Raw genomic sequence first — 17,916 nt, 5'->3', positions numbered from 1 at the left:
AACTTTGTATGGCCCACAGATGATGTTACAAATATACAAATGGCCCTTGGCAGGAAAAAAGTTCCCCACCTCTGCTCTAATTTCATCCCTTAGTTATTACTAGTAGAGGTAGCCAAGTGACAATTCTGGCCATTGAGAAACAGAAAGCTATTGGGTGGAGGCTTAAGGAAAACTTTTTAAAGGGGAACCAAAACAAATGACACATGCTTTTTCCCATTTCCTCTTTCTGCTTAGAACATGGACATGATGCTAGAGGTAGCCTATTTTACAGTCACAAGGATGAAGGCCACATACAGAGCATGAAAGCAGAAAGCTAGAGTAAACCTGGGTCCACAGGGCATCCTGGAGCTGCGCTGCCAGCCTTAGATGCCGACCTCCAGACTTTATCGTGAGAAAAAGAAAACCAGTCATTCGTTGTTTAATCTGCTTCTTGGACCCATTTTTGGCAGCGTAATGTTAAGCTCATACATAAATTCGTAAGATTATTTGAGAATTAAAAGAAAAATCTATGTGAATAGCATAAACAGTTCTTGGCATAGTTATGAATGGTTTCTATTATTTTGGGGGAGATTAGGTAACTGTCAGCAGAGGACAAAAATCAAACAGGATAGAGAAACAATTTGGGACGGGAAGAAAAGTGCTGAATAGAAGTTAGTAAAAAATTCAGAATCACATTTAGAGCCAAATAATGTACACAGAGTGAGACATTCTATTCAGTGTCTATGTAATCCTGCTTATATAATACTTTCAAGATATGGATTAAAGGAACAAAAAACCCCTGATAAACAAAATGCCACTAGAAAAGGTGACACAGATATGCTTAGTTATGGTAGGTCCAGGAGGAGTAGAAAGTTGCTAAATAGAGAAATCTATTTTGTTGCCAAATTGGGAGTTCATAAGTCAATCTAGAGAAACAATACAACTAAACTTGAACATACGGGCAGAGAACTCAACAAATTCATCTTGAAAAATACACCAGAAAAAAAAAGTATAATGGAAAAAAAACAAACACAAAATTACATGTGAGAAACTGGAAAATTAGCATCAGATCAGAGGGTGATGTTAACTTACAGTTCATGCAAAAGGAAAAAAGTTGATATTTGTGGATACCTCAAAAGAAATACACTCTACAGTAGCAACTCATTTCAATTCAACAAAAGAAAAAAGCTGGAAAGCTAAAAGGACTATTAAAATTTAGATGTTTAAACACTTAAATTTAGATATTGGAATGACCAACAGAAGAGCAATGATTAAGAGGAGGAAAATTTGTAATGATAAACATGAAGTCACTAATGAATGTAAATAACAAGGAAAGATGGAATAAAAAGAAAAGATCTGAAAAACAATAAACCAGACAACTATCATATTTTCAAAACTGTAATTGGGTAATGCCAAACAAAGTAAATATACAACTCTTAACTTAGAGTGCAAAATTAAAGCACCTTATTGTTTAGAGGTGCAAAAGCAAGAAAACACAATATAAACTTACCCACATTTTTAGTAGTTGTGTAGCAGGTAAATGCCATTTAAAAACATTTTTAATAGAAAAATGATTTATAAATCAGTTTACAGAAAAAAATCTTTGTTTAATACCAACATTAGCTATAAATAACTAGAAAGAAAAAAATTGTTCTCTATCATGTTTTTGCTTCAATATCTAAGTCTTCTGCTCTTTGCCTTTCGTAGAAAAGATTGCATTATAGGGCTGCCGTCGTTTTGGACGAGGACAAGGATCAAGATCTTCCTTAATATAACCTTAAAAATAAGTTATAAATTTAGAAGACTATGTTAGCAACATGTTTCCTTCAGCACATATCCAGTAAACATTTGACTTATTTAATGCCTTGTAAGTTTACATGATTCTATTAGCTGAGTGATGCTGATGAAGGATTTCATTATTTAGCATCAGTTTCCTCATTTATACTAACCATTATAGTAGCAAACATTTATCAAATGTGTTATATACATTACCTCAGATTACATTCACAGTCCTTTGAAGTAGCTTCCACTATACTATTATGATAAATTCCAGGTGCTTATCAAAAAGACTTTTTGTAGTAGCTATTTCATTAGATGACAAGTCCCTATACTCTTCAGACTATTAGACTCTCCTAAGGTATTCAGGGGAGGACTGTTCTCCAACCAGACCCCTAGGCCAGTGGTCGGCAAACTGAGGCTCGCGAGACACATGCGGCTCTTTGGCCCCTTGAGTGTGGCTCTTCCACAAAATACCGATTTCTGGGCATGGGCCACGAAATTTCAATCGCTCTGTACATGTGCACCAACACATGGTATTTTGTGGAAGGGCCACACTCAAGGGGCCAAAGAGCTGCATGTGGCTCATGAGCCGCAGTTTGCCGACCACTGCCCTAGGCTATATTAGTACAAAGAGGCTCTCATCCAGACTAATTCTAAATGATGACCAGCAGAGAGATCATGTCACAGAGGACTTAACCTGGCTTATTAAGGGGGAAAGTGGAAATATGGTAGTGACTGTCAAAGACTGCATCTTTGGAAGAACCATCTTACCATTAAATGTCTGGAGCATTAAAGTTGTATACATGCTCAAGTTGTATTAAATATAAGTGCCATTTCTGAATGAGCTAGTTGCATGTCAACAATTTCACAAGCAAACAAACAAAGGTCCTTTTTATTCATACATGGTTTAAACATAACTAGCATTCTACATAAGTGAGGTTTTAAAATCTAAAATTCAGAGTAGTGGCTTTAAAATGATAAACCTTGCTGGCAACTTTTATAAAATTATTTATTTTAGTAAAAGTTGTTTTGATAGCAGGAAGGAGCAAATTGCTTTCTGAAATTTGAATGATAGACCAGGATAATGCATACACAATCACACTAAGCAGTGGTTGCCAACCTTTTGGACCTCACGGACCACCAGTGGTCTGTGGACCACTGGTTGGCGACTGCTGCACTAAAGTATTATAAGCAATTTCTGATTCCAGTGAAATTACTTGAAGAGTTGAAGATAAGTCTTTTATCTTTAGGAATTTGTTTTTATATCACAAAACTGTTACCGAAGGTAAAGAGAACCATGGAGAAAAGGTTATACTTGGGTATATATGTATTAAAAAATTAATTTGAAAATGTTATAATCTATACTCTCACCTCTTTCCATACAAGTCTGAGTGGAAGGAAAACCAACTTCCCAGAAATTCTCTGGTGTGTTGGGTGGAATGTAGCGAAATCGGTGTCTTGAACAGGAAGCCAACTTCTTTTCTCTTTCTTCTGCTGGAATGTCTGCATAATACTAGTAATAAAAACTGGTAAGTTTTCCACTTAGGAACAATAAATGGGGTGATTGGATTACTGATTATAAACTTGAAGCTAAGAAAACTTTTTACTAAAGTATTAGGCATGCTAAGAAAACTATACTACTACCTGATGATTGTAGTATTAATTACTAACAGTAATTACTGCTGGTCTGTGAAATGTTTGCTTCACAAACGAGAAAAGAAGCTTGTATTACAATGTACATTAACATACTGCCGCCTCCATCAGTAAAGTCTACAATGGGAAGCAATGCCAGCTGAACTTTACAATGTGTTTAGTGACACAGATGACTTACTTATTGGTGCAAACTCTTCCCCTTTGCTAGACCGGTAACAGAAATGAGAGGCCTGCATTTTTGAACAGCACTTTCTCAATTGTTATTTGGATATAATGTATGTTTTGAAGTAATTTTCCTATCTTTACAGTTTTTAAAAATAAAGGTTTAACTTTGAATGCTATAGGCTTCATGGCTCCTCCCTCAAACTGTACTTTTTAATTAGGATCAAAGGCATATCATTTTTTGCAATTGCAATTATAAAGAACCTGAATTTCACACAAACAAAGATAAAACTTATATGTACAAATTGTATAGGTCTTTAAGCTCTAGATCTAAAGAAAACAAAGGAGTAGTGTAAAGTTTAATAGAACAAAGGTATATGATCATATATAATCCAGCTAATTCCATTTTATAGTTGAGAAACTAAAAGTCAAAGTGATAATTTACCAAGATATCACTACTGAAAGTAGCAGACTTAGGACTAAAATTTAAGTTTGAAGTAAAGGTTTTTCATACATTTTTCTTTTCTGTAGTTTTTTTAATTATATTTTTTAAGAGTATCTCTGAAACAACTTTTTTTGGGTATCTTTTTCATCATTCTCACTGCCATGAATTTAGCCTTTGTTACCTTAGCCTGGGAATAAGGATGGGAGGCCCTTAAAGAATCATAGTTATCAATCAATGTTAGAGAAACACTATCACCAAATTACAACATATTCACAAACAACATAGGCTAATGTGTCTGTAACACAGTAAGTGGGAGAATAGTAGTAGATGAAGTCAGAGAAAAGTGGGGTGCTAAAGTGTGCTGTAGGGCTTTAGATTCTGTTTATTAGTGAGATAAGAAGACATTTAAGGGTTTTTGGTAGAGGAGTGACATGATTTAACTTTTATTCCAAAAACATCATTAGGAAAAAAAGTCCATTCATTGCTGTGTTGAAAGTACACCGTAAAGAGAAAAGAGAGAAAAGGATAATGGGGACAGGGGTATATGGGAACTCTCTATGTATTACTCATTTTTGCTGTGGACCTACAACTGTTCTAAAAAATAGTTTATTAATTAAAAATACCCAGCCTAGCCGGCATGGCTCAGTGGCTGAGCATTGACCTATGAACCAGGAGGTCATGGTTCAATTCCCCATCAGGGCACATGCCCGGGTTGAGGGCTTGATCCCCAGTGGGATGTGCAGGAGGCAGCTGATCAATGATTCTTTCTCATCACTGATGTTTTTCTCTCTTCCTAGAACAAATAAAAATATATTTTTTATCTATTCTCTTAGGTCCCAGCCAATATTCTCTCTGTTTACTCTGTTATTCCTGGCTTAAACTAGGTTTCTAGATACAAATGTAATTTTTATCTATGATTTTAAAATCATGCATTCATGATCTATAAAGCCATATTGTTAAAAAACAATTGAACAGTATTTATAGTAGTACTTACAATTTCACATTCCTTACATGTGTGTCCATGCAATTTTCTTCTCTCTTCTTTTTTCCGAACCACTTCAATATGAGGAAAATTTTGTAAGCTAGTCTCTCTGGGGAGAAAAATAAATTAAGTTTAAAATTAATCCATTTGTTATTACAAAGATCTTTGGTTTAGGTTTTAAATTAACAAAGGTGAGAGCCCAGGGGAAGAAATAATCCCAAAACATACATTCATTTTATTTGAAATGTTTATTTAATATGTCAAAAACCCAAATACTTCTTCATTCATTCTTCAGTAAATATTAACTGCCTACTATATGTGAGGTATTTTTATGGATATTTTTCTCTGAAAAAGTTAACTATTCCTCTTTTTGCCCCCGAATGGCTGAAAATAATAGATTAGGAGATGAAATATAAAATAGCCTAAATAAAAAGGAATACTTCCCTGGTTGGGTGGGTCAGGTAGTTTGAGTTTTGTCCCATACAGCAAAAGGTGATGGGTTTAATTCCTGGTCAGGATACTTACCTAAGTTTCGGGTTCCCATTCCTGGTTGGGGTGCATATGGGAGCCAACCAATCAATGCTTCTCTTTCTCTCTCTCTCTCATCAATAAAAAACATCCTCAGGTGAGGATTAAACAAACAAAAAAGAATACTGTATTATTAAACTAAGGAATACCATAACCAAGAAAGAGAATACTGCCTCTGTTAACTTGGCTTTCTAGTACTAAGAACCCATATTTCAGGGCTAACCTACTCCCTGCTAAAGAACAGATTCATCTACAGAAAGTCCTCGGGTTACGTCGGACTCGACTTACGTCGTTTTGTGGTTACATCGCCATCTCCCATTTATTTATATTAAAAAAAGTCCCATCATTTCGACATATGTACATATGTGCTTTATGTTTTTTATTTATTTACCATAAGGAAAGGTCAGGAATTGTTCTTTCTTTTAAATTTTGTTTACTGTTTCACTTCATTACTGCTGTGTATGTGCTCCACGTGAGTGATGTAGGTGCTTATGTAGGTGGGTTCTGGCTTATGGCGAAAATCGCGTTACGTCGCACCCTAGGAATGGATCTCCGACGTAACCCGAGGACCTACTGTATTTGTATGTATTTGCTGTTTGCTCCAAAAGTTTGTTATGCTGCTTCCATCTACCCTAAATTCTTCAAAATATTAGGCAAAATTATCATTTATATTTGTTATTAAATGGATCAAATCCTATTGTTAACCACTGGAAACCTAGGAAGTTAGGTCAAAGCCACTTAGGTATGGATTAAAGAGGTACTTTGGGAAGAAAAACTCAAAGGTTAGAGCAGCGGTTCTCAACCTGTGGGTCGTGACCCCTTTGGTGGTCGAACGACCCTTTCACAGGGGTCGCCTAAGACCATCTTGTATATCAGATATTTACATTACGATTCATAACAGTAGCAACATTACAGTTATGAAGTAGCACCGAAAATAATTTTATGGTTGGGTCACAACATGAGGAACTGTATTTAAAGGGCCAGAAGGTTGAGAACCACTGGGTTAGAGCATCAGCCCAAGGACTGAGGGTCACGGGTTTGATTCCCAGTCAAGGGCAGGTACCTTGGTTGCAGGTTTGATCCTGGCCCCAATGGTGTTCTCTCGTTTCTCTCTCTCTCTCTCTCTCTCTCCCCCCTCCCTTTTTCCCTCCCCACATCTCTCTCCCTTCCACTCTCTCTAAAAAAATCAATGGGAAAAATAACATTGGGTGAGGATTTAAGAAAAAGACCCAATACAGAAAAATCAAAAATTAACAAGGTGGGTAAATAAAAAAATCATGTGATGGCATATATATAACAGAAACATCCCAGTGAATTTAAACAGTCTGATTCACAAAAACTGATTTTCTAAAAATGACTTGCTGGTAACACATATACCATGTTGAGGTATTTTGGTCACAGGCCCCTCTAGTTGGCAAGCACTTTGCTTCAAAATAAGCTTTAGTTATTCTATTCCAAAGTATATGAAATTATAGACCCTTCTGTGCCTAAACCTAAGAATTCTCAAGTCTGGAGTAACCGGTGAATTTTAAAAAGGGAGACCAAGAAAGGCTGGATAAAAAATATTGCCATAAATATATTTTCTTTCAAATAATTATGGAATCTTAAGCTTATATTTCTTTCTTCTGCATACTATCTATTCTGTTCCTAGGTGTACTATAATGCAGCAGTGAGTCAACTAGTAAACTGGCACCTGTAGTAGACATCAAAGCATCACCTAAAAGGTTACTGAGCTGGTTGTCCCTGACATAACACAACCCATCTTTTCCCAGGGTTTGCTAGTATTTTCAGTGGGGAAAGGAACCACATTAACTCTGAGACTGTTACACCACTCCTATCCTATACCTTTATCCACCACCTGTATCTCCAGATATCTAATGGTTTCAGAATAAATAAAACTACTCATGTATTTTTTAAAAAGTGGTGAACCTATAGCATGAAACATCTGAAATGCCAGTCTCTACAAGCTTACCTCTAGGAATTATCCCAAAGATACACGGGTGAAAATTTGGAAAGAGAATGTACAAGGCTATTCATTGCAGCACTATGCGCGCCAGCATAATTATGAGCAATCCAAGCAACCATGCTATGGAATAAACTACGGTACCGTCAATGATGTACTAGGAAACTAAAAAATGAGGAAAGCACTATATACTAAGATGAGTGATTTAAATGAAAAAAGCAAAGTAGAGAAAAGCATATATAGTATCCTACCATTTGTTTAAGGGGAGAGAGAGTGCAGCTACCAATATCCTGATACGTAAGTAGATAAAACTTGGTTTTATTTTGTAAAATGGATGAAAAAACCATACATTTTAAACAAATGGTTACCTTTTTTTATTTTTTACAATGATTACCTTTAGAGATAGGGAGCTAAATGGGTGAAGCTAACAGATAAGAAGTTGGACTTATTTGAATATACCTTGTTTTATAGCATCTGGCACCATGTACATAATTTGCCTTATTTTAAAAATAAAGATATAAAATTCCTACAAAATAAAAAAGTAAAACAAACCTAGGTACTGAGTTGGTGGCATAATTACACAGAAAATAATGATCTGAAGTGACTTTAAAACACAGTGATTTGACTGTATATTTCTAATAGGACATAACTTAAAAATAAAAAGACACAAATAAGTCTTAAATCGTTTTCCTAAATCATATTATTGGTGACGGTCAGTATTACTCTGAGATTGCTTTGTGTATGCATTGTGGAATAAAGTTAAATGAGAAATGTTCCAAGAAGTGGAATTTTCAGGTGGGAAAGTAGGTACAGATGTGACACAGGAAATTATGTAAAAATCCTGTAGTCCTGAACTTGAATTGGAGCTATCAGTATAAACAAGTAGTTCATTTTAACAAAATGAAACAAAAACTTTATTTTTAACTTTGTGCACCTAAAAGGTCTAGAAACAATGACTAGCAGCTGCAACAAGCAACCCTAGTGGCTACCAGGGGTGGGCAAACTTTTTGACTCGAGGGCCACAATGGGTTCTTAAACTGGACCGGAGGGCCGGAACAAAAGCATGGATGGAGTGTTTGTGTGAACTAATATAAATTCAAAGTAAACATCATTACATAAAAGGGTACGGTCTTTTTTTTTTTGAGTTTTATTCATTTCAAACGGGCCGAATCCGGCCCGCGGGCCGTAGTTTGCCCACGGCTGGGCCGCTAGACTGTGGCCTAAGTCTCATTTCTCACTAAAACAAAACAAAAAAACAACCTACAGCTCTGGGAGACATGATAGATGCTAGGCCTATGACAGGAAGTACACAGGGATATCTATCACACCAGAAGCAAGGAAGCTGAAAGATGACAAGGGTAGTATCCAAAGAGGTTTCCACGAGGCAAAGATGTGGAACAGTTTCAGTACCAAAAAGGATAATAAACTGCAATGGACTAAAGCATCAAATATATCTGAATCCATGAATTCGTAATGATAAATTTAAAACAAAAAACTCCTTAGTTATATTTGAGATACTAGGAAACTATTTATTTGAAAAACTGGTAAATAAAAAGAATAACTTAACCACAAAATGACAGCATTTATCTATTAGGGTCTTACAGGCATCAATCAAAATTTATCTTGGTCTGTCTGATTTCTGAAATTCTTGACAAAAATAAAAGTGTAAGGAATTAACTTTGCTTACTAAGTGACTCAATTTTCCAAATTCATAACTTTAAGGGAAAAAAACACAAAATAATTTGGGATGAATTACTATGCCTTAATGTACTTCTAAAAAGAATAGTACATGACTGAAAGTTTCAGAATTGAGCAGAATGTAGCAATATGGTTCAAAATTATCTTGCTTTGAAGGTTTAAAACTCCTTATAAAATAATTCTGAAGCACAACCTAAGGTTTCCCACCTAAAGTCTTATACTACGTAAAAGTTACAGTATACAATTAAAAAAATTCCCAAAGTTCAAATAAACTTCATAATAAAATAAAATATGAATATTTGTTATAATAAAATAGAGAAAATAACTATCACCATTGTAAAAAAGAAAGGGTAGTGGTGGTAATTTTCCTTATTTGTAAAATTTGTCATTTTTGTAAAGCTTGAGTTCCAGTTTTGTTAGGGCCATAAATTAAATGAAACACATTGTTTTTTAACCAAAGTAGCAATTTTACAGTTCAGAGAGGTTCTGACAAAAAACGCCGTTAACACTTTCAATCACATTGGTGGCATTTATTAAGACCAACTTACCTTTCATCATCTTTAAAATATGGCTCCACAAATGCTTTCTCTGTGATTTTATTTTGTTTGTCACCACGAGCTATAAACAAAAGAAGCATACCACAAACTGAATACAAAATTACTAAAATAATTTGCTTTTTTGGGGGGAGGAAAAAAAAGACTTATTAAGACCTCCATTTTCATTGGGTTTAATACTCTCTAGACCCCTGGTCAAAATTTTTTATAACGAATTTTTCCCTTTTTCATCTGCATGATAAGCAAAGTGCAAATTATGTCACCTCAAAATTACTACTAGTACAGCTGCAGTGGCTCAGTGGTTGAGCATAGACCTATGAATCAGGAGGTCATGATTCGATTCCCTGTCAGGGCACAAGCCCGAGTTGTGGGATCAGTCGATTGAAGATTTTCTATCATCAGTGATGTTTCCTCTCCCTTGGGGGTTAGGGGGTGTGCAGGAGGCAGCCAATCGAAGATTCTCTATCATCATTGATGTTTCTCTCCTCTCCCTTCTCGGAAATCAATAAAAAAATATTTAAAAATTTACTACTAAAGAGATAAAATCATATCTATGAAAGTATCTTAGATTTAAAAACTATGTATAAAAGTCTCTAGAAACAAAGAAGACAAACTAAAAGAAAAAAAAAAGTCTCTATAGATAATCTTTTATAAAAGGACTAGAGGCCCAGTGCACGAAATTCATGCATGGGGTTGGGTTCCTCAGCCTGGCCTGCATCCTCTCCAATCTGGGACATCCCTCTCGCAATCCAGGACCACTGGCTCCTAACCACTCGCCTGTCTGCCTGATCACCCCTAACTACCTCTGCCTGCCAGCCTGATGCCCCTAACTGCTCCCCTGCCTGCCTGATCACCCCTGACCACCTCTGCTTGCCGGCTGATTGCCCCCTAACTGCCCTCCCCTGCTGGCCTGATTGCCCCCTAAATGCTCTCCCCTGCCAGCCTGATCGCCCCTTAACTGCTCTCCCCTGCCAGCCTGATCGCCCCTAACTGCCTCTGCCTCGGCCCCTGCCACTGTGGCTTTGTCCAGAAGGACGTCTGGAAGATGTCTGGTCTAATTAGCATACTACCCTTTTATTAGTATAGATTTTAGACTTTAAAAGAACTACTTTGATTATCACTGGACACCAAACAACAAGACATCTTTGAATATGTTTCACTTATTTGTCCTATTGATTGTTATAATGTGTCTTTAAGGTAGATTATAACTAAGAAATAGATTAAAAATTTTTATCAGAAAATTGAATAAAAACTAGAATTATAGTTCATGGACCTGAATCCTAAGTTATATAGACTCAAACAGCCAACTCCTATCATCTATTCAAATAATCAAAATTTACTAAGCAGCCTGGCCGGCATAGCTCAGCGGTTGAGCGTTGACCTATGAACCAGGAGGTCAATATTCAATTCCCGGTCAAGGGCACATGCCTGGGTTGCAGGCTTGATCCCCAGTGTGGGGTGTGCAGGAGGCAGCCGATCAAGGATTCTCTCTCATCACTGATGTTTCTATCTCCTTCTCCCTCTCCCTTCCTCTCTGAAATCAGTAAATTTATATATAAAAAATTTACTAAGCATTGTGTAAGTTCTGGGCATGAAGTACAGCACAAGAAAGACCAGGTCTCCTGTACTCACGGAGTTTACATGCAGTGAGGGAAATGGTAAGGGAGCAGGCAGCTAAGGCTTATCTGAGGAAGATGAAAGGTGGTGGTAACTGATGAATAACAAGAAAATAGCCATGAGAAGAGACAGGAGTGGGGAATGTTTTAGATAAAGGTCATGAGATAGGAAATGTTTCTAAGTTATAAAAACTAAGAGAAAGCCAGTATGGTTGAGATTTAGTGAAGAAAGGGAGCTGTTGGAGATGAGGTTGGAGAAGTGGGTAGGTACAAGAGCACAATGGGCCTTAGAGGCGAAAAGGAGTTTGAATTTTCTTGTTAAGTGCAATAGGAAACCACTGAAGACTAAGAATTACTCTATTGAAGTATAATTTACATGTAAAATACACTGATTTTAAGTGTACTATAAATTTTGACAAAGATATATTCCAGTGTAAATGCTACCCAAATCAAGACGAGTACATTCCCATCATCCCTGAAAGTTTCCTCCTATTCTGTTTTCACACAAGAATGTTCTCTCATGTCTCCTTGTCTCTCACAATCACTGATCTGATTTTCATCACCATAGCTTAGACATGCCTGTTTTAGAACCTCATATTAATGCGATTATATATTTATATTCTTTTTGTTCTTTTGCATTTTTCTAATTTTACAAGTTTTAGTGATTCATCCATGTTGTTGCGTCTAATAGGTCCCTCCATTTTTTGCTGAGTAGTATTTCTTATGAATATACCACAATTTCTATTTATTTGCCTGTTTCTAGTTTTTAAAAAATACATATTTTTATTGATTTCAGAGAGGAAGGGAGAGAATCATTGATTGGCTGCCTCCTGCACGCCCTCTACTGGGGATCGAGCCTGCAACCTGAGCAAGTGCTCTTGATTGGAATCGAACCTGGGACCCTTCAGTCCTTAGGCCAACGCTCTACCCACTGAGCCAAATCAGCTAGGGCTTGTTTGCAGTTTTGAGCTATTATAAACAGAACTGCTATGAACATTTAAAAAAAAATATATTGGTCTTTTACAGAGAGGAAGGGAGAGGGATAGAGAGTTAGAAACATTATGAGAGAGAAACATCCATCAGCTGCCTCCTGCAACACCCACTACTGGGGATGTGCCTTTAACCAAGGTACATGCCCTTGACCGGAATCAAACCTGGGACCCTTCAGTCCACAGGCTGACGCTCTATCCACTGAGCCAAACCGGTTAGGGCTGAACATTCTTGAATACATCTTTGTGTGAGCATGTTTTTTTATTTTCCTTGGATGTAAAACAGGAGAGGAATTGCTGGGTCACAAGTAAGGTGTATGCTTAAATTACAAACAAATACCAATAAAGCTGTTAAAGAACCATGCTGAACTATTTTCCAAAGCAAAATGTTATACTCCCACCAGCAATGTATGAGAGCTCCAGGTGCTCTTCATCCTCACTGATGCTAGATATTGCCAATATTTTTAACCATTTCAGCAGGTATGAAGTGGTATATTTGTCCCTGATGTCCAATAATGTTGAGCACCTTTACATGTGCTTATTGGCCATTCAATTATCTTCTTTTAAACAGGAAGATAATACAAGCCCATTTAAATTTAAAATAAATCACTTTTGGCCCTGGCTGGGTGGCTCAGTGAGTTGGAGCATCAGCCTGTAAAGACAGTCCTTGGGTTACGTCGGACTCAATGTACATCGTTTTGTGGTTACATCGCCATCTCCCATTTATTTATATATAAAAAAATCTCCATCATTTTGACGTATGTACATATGTGCTTTATGTTTTTTTATTATTTACTTACCACAAGTAAAGGTCAGGAATTGTTATCTTTCTTTTAAATTTTGTTTACTGTTTCACTTCATTACTGCTGTGTATGTGCTCCATGTGAATGACATAGATGCTTATGTAGGTGGGTTCTGAGGGCGAAAATTGCGTTACGTCATGCCGTAGGAACGGATCTCTGACGTAACCTAAGGACCTACTGTACACCAAAAAGGTTGTGGGTTTGATTCTCAATCAGGTACATACCTCGGTTTCAGGTTCAAAACCCTGGTTGGAGTGTATTTGGGAGGCAACAGATTGATGTTTCTCTCTCACATTGCTGTTTCTGTCTCTCTCCCCCTATTTCCTCTCTCTCGCAAATCAATAAATATATCCTCAGGTGAGGAGTAAAAAAAATCACTTCTGAATCTCCGTAGAGACTGAACAAGAGAAGAAAAATAACTTATACTAAAAGACCAGTTAGGAGGCCTGTGATAGAAGAGGTAGAAATAGGAGTGGTTTAGGCTAGGATGGTGGCTACAGATATGAAGGGAAGTGTTATGAAATGTATTTTGGAGATAGGACGGCCAGGGTATCAGGCTGAGGTTGAGGGTGAGGTGAAAGAGAAAATCAAATATGACTCTAACATCTATCTTTGGTCACTCTGAGGCTAGGTAATAGGGTTTAATGAGATGCAGAAAGGCAGGGGAAGATCAAAATTGGGTAAAAAAATAAAGATTTCTAATTTAAGTATGTTCAGTTCAAGGTGCTTATGTCAAACTAGAGGCCCAGTACATGAAATTCATGCATGGTGGGGGGAGTGTGTGTCCCTCAGCCGGGCCTGCACCCTCTCCAATCCGGGACCCCCCGGGGGACATCCCTCTCACAATCTGGGACCACTGTCTCCTAACCACTCACCTGCCTGCCTGCCTGATTGCCCCTAACCACTCTGCCTACCTGCCTGATGCCCCTAACTGCTCCCCCGCCTGCCTGATCACCCCTAACTGCTCTCCCCTGCCAGCCTGAAGCCCCTAACTGCCTCTGCCCCACCACTGTGGCTTTGTCTGGAAGGTATCTTTGTCCTAATATGCCAAGTAGACCAGAAGATGTCTGGTTTAATTAGCATATTACCCTTTTATTAGTATAGATAAGTAGTTGGATTCAAATCTGGGGCTCAGCAGAGAGGGGATGAGGCTGGACATAATGACTATATAGAGCGTCTTTTTTAGTTGGCCCCAAAACAGCATCCATTCTCTTTCCCCTCACACTTCACAGGCTGCAGCTCCTTCTCAGTGTTCTTTGCTGGTTCTTTGTTTCTCTGACTTTTTAAAGTTGTCATATCTCAGAGTTTAGAACTTGAAATGCTTTTCTTTTTTTAAGAAAATATGTTTTTATTGATTTTTTGAAAGAAAGGGAGAAGTGATAGAAACATCAATGATGAGAGAGAATCATCGATTGGCTGCCTTCTGCATGCCCCCTACTGGGAATCAAGCCTGCAACCCAGGCTTGTGTCTTGACTAGGAATCGAACTGGTGATGTACGAAATGCTTTTCTTTTCTAATTATATTCAACACTCTGATGATCTCATTCAGTGTCACGGCTTTAGGCACCATCTATTTGCTGTTGACCTCCTGCCCGCCTCCCCCCACAATAATTTCTTTATTCTGGATTTTTTTGGTCTAAATTCAATAATCATCAACTGCCTACTAAACACCTCTATTTGGATGTGTAGTTTAACATGCCCAGAACTGAGCTTTTGATACCCTCCCCCACACTTGCTCTTTCCTATGAGGGAAGACGTAGAACTTTTTGATATGAGAGTCAAAAAAATAAAATAGATGAACAAGTCCTAAGTTATATGCCTGGATGACTGGGGAAAATAAACGTCTGAAAGGTCACTTGGTAGGAAACAAATGGAACTTGGCTTAGATATGTTAAATTTAAACTGTTGAGGACACACAAAAGTAGCAATAAAAATGCAGGATGGGATTCATCAGAGAAGTCAGACTAGAGATGCAGATTTGGGATAATTTCAGAGGTGGTTAATAAAAGCATGAGAGAAAACGAGTGTGAGGAAAAAAACAGTGTATTGCGGATAATCTAGAAAAAGGTTGTCAGAGTTCAAAAGAATGTTGTATCACTGTCACAAAAGCTAAATGAGAAGAAATTCTGGGATGGTTAAGGTGAAATGTAACTTAAAAAAGAGACAGAAATTAATTATATCTTGTAAAAAAGAATATCCTTTTTTTTTTTTTTTTTTTTTTTTTTTTTTTTTTTTTTTTTTTTTTTTTTAAGTGGAACCAATTTGCAAAAGGCTCTTGAGGGAAAAAATGTAAATTTAACAGTTGTAGATTTTTATCACAAAATTTGCTTGACCAAGATTTTGCCACAGACTGAGCAAGCAAAGCATGCTGTTCTGTATCTTCACTCAGGGTCTCATTCACGCTGAGCTCAGGCTTGTCGTTTTAAAAACCTGATGGAAGCACACAGGAAAAAATAACCAAGACAGACTATCATAGCACAAGGTGCGCTCATTTAAACCAGCATAAAAAAAGACTTTGTCCAAGATTAAAAATTCTGTTTTGCTCACAGTAAGAAAATGAGATATTTAGCTAGAATTTTAACTAAATTTCAATTAGACCAATTACTTAAGAGCTTCACTTTCAGTATTTTTTTGGTTGCTAACCTACATTATAAACTGCTTCTAATAAAATGTAGTTTAGGAAGAGATATATATATAGTTACATTAAGTATTTAGTCTGGAAAGGTAAAGCATTCATGCATGATATACGCCTGAATTTTCTAGAAAACTTTCTCTTTTCACTCTATGACAGTCATTAATTTATTACTTAAAAAAGAATTTTCTCAAAACTTTTATAAACTTTATGCACATGTTATAGAGAAATGTGTAGTATTGAATCAAGATTAATTTCCAAATCCTGATGAGTATTTTATGGTTACATAAGATGGTAACAAGGAGAAGCTGAGTGAAAGGTACAGGGGAACCCTCTGAACTACTTTTGTAACTCTTCTATTAGTCTGGAAAGAAAACACAAAACCTGTGAAAAAGAAATTTATATACGCAACATGAAACATTAATTAATATACCGTATCCATACTCTATTAATTAGCCTGAACTCAGTGTAACTGAGAAGCCAAAAGTAGAAAGAAAACAGCCTTACTGTTTGGTTTCTTTGTTGTAGCTGACAATTCCTCCTCGTCTGCTACTTGGGGGTAGCTATCTGCCAAACAGGACTCATATTCTTCATGTGTTGTCCGATCAAACATATCTTCCAAACTATCATTCATTTTTCTTTTTCCACCTATGTAAAAGAGCACTGACTCAGGGCAACAAGCAAGCTTTTTGCTTTCTATATAGACCACTTGCTTTCTATATAGACTAATTGCCACAAAATAATTTTAATGTGCATGAGGCAAGAATAAACTCCCAAGTCTAGGTAATTACTGTACATTTATAAAACCTCTATGTTATGGCTCCAAATATCCTTTACTCATGTAAAGAGAATGCTAGTTTTTGTTATTTTCATTATAAACGTTAAAAATCATTTTCTTTCTATCAGGTCATGTGTAATTTATGCTAAACCAAAAGGAGATCTGCCAAAGTAACTGAGGAATAAAAAATATATCATAATGAAAAATAAAAAAATCCTGAAGTAAATTGTGTATAAATAGCTGATATTAAAATCTCTATAGAGCCCAGCATGGCTCAGTGGTTGAGCATTGACCTATGAGCCAGGAGGTCAGGGCACATGCCCGGGTTGTTGGCTCAATCCCCAGTAGGGGGTGCGTAGGAGGCAGCCAACTGATGATTCTCTCATGATTGATGTTTCTATCTCTCTCTCCCTCTCCCTTCCTCTCTGAAATCAATAAAAATATATTTTAAAAACAATAAATCTCTATAGAATTTTGTTTACCTGCTTGTTTTTCTAACGTGGCAGCAAAAAATGTATTTTCTTGCATTACCATTAACACTTGGTAGTGTTGATATAATGAATTCAATTCCATATTTGACATGCAAAATACTAAATTCATCTTCAGAGTAGTGAATAAAAAAATAAAGATTTCTAATTTAAGTATGTTCAGTTCAAGGTGCTTATTTATGTCAAACTAGAGGTGCTTATGTCAAACTATTTCCTACCATACAATCACATTTTTAAATTCACCAGAATTTACTAAAAAACAGAAATAGATCCAGTTAGCTAACAAATATGACAGAACAGAAGCCTACTGAGATTACTTTATAAAATAACTACCATCTCCCCCAATCCATGGTGCTCTGGCTAACACCCATACCATATTTTATCTTTCTCCAGCACTAACCATCATCTATCATACCATATATTTATTTGCTTGTTTGTTCCCTATTAGTACTTTTGTTCTGTTTTGTTTACTCATTGTCTCCAGTTCTTGGAACACTTCCTGGTATAAAATTGTAGCTCATTATATACTAAATGATTAGACATTTGTTTATTTTTCATTTTGAGAGTCAAATTGCTGGATAAAATAGACTTCTATGTGTAGGCAGTGTGCTAGGCATTCCCAAAGCATTCTGTATATGCAGTTAGTAAATCACAGTAAGTTGCTGACGTCTGCTATGAAATACTTGAATACAGATATTATATCCTATTGATCTTTCTATCATAATACCTATAAGTCCTAACACAGAGTAGGGATACAAAAAACATTCTGTGAATTGAAACATTAGCAGCAATTTGGAGTTTTTATTGGAGTGTAAATTTTAACCATTTCTAAGTATTAAAAAGTTTACCTTATGGGTAAATGGGCAG

The 17,916-nt window shown here is 36.5% G+C and overlaps 1 protein-coding gene across 8 annotated transcripts in view; it reads right to left on the bottom strand.

Moving 5' to 3' along the window:
* Window positions 1-1,361: 1,361 nt before the first annotated feature.
* The window catches only part of RBBP8 (RB binding protein 8, endonuclease), a 98,107-nt gene continuing 81,552 nt past the window's right edge, over window positions 1,362-17,916 (bottom strand). For 5 of the 8 annotated variants that reach the window (XM_036321909.1, XM_036321910.1, XM_036321914.1 and 2 more), the window contains 5 exons: window positions 16,291-16,431; window positions 9,738-9,807; window positions 5,013-5,109; window positions 3,130-3,271; window positions 1,362-1,755 (listed from right to left, as the gene is read on the bottom strand). In XM_036321909.1, the coding sequence (XP_036177802.1) occupies window positions 1,658-1,755; window positions 3,130-3,271; window positions 5,013-5,109; window positions 9,738-9,807; window positions 16,291-16,431 (548 nt within the window). In that variant the 3' untranslated portion in view covers window positions 1,362-1,657. The remainder of the gene's footprint in view (window positions 1,756-3,129; window positions 3,272-5,012; window positions 5,110-9,737; window positions 9,808-16,290; window positions 16,432-17,916) is intronic. The other 3 variants (XM_036321908.1, XM_036321912.1, XM_036321911.1) reach the window with 2 other exon arrangements.

This window comes from Myotis myotis, unplaced genomic scaffold (genome assembly GCF_014108235.1).
Source record: "Myotis myotis isolate mMyoMyo1 unplaced genomic scaffold, mMyoMyo1.p scaffold_m19_p_9, whole genome shotgun sequence".
In the NCBI taxonomy this organism is placed as follows: Eukaryota; Metazoa; Chordata; class Mammalia; order Chiroptera; family Vespertilionidae; genus Myotis; species Myotis myotis.
This window is presented reverse-complemented; position numbering and strand designations above follow the sequence as displayed.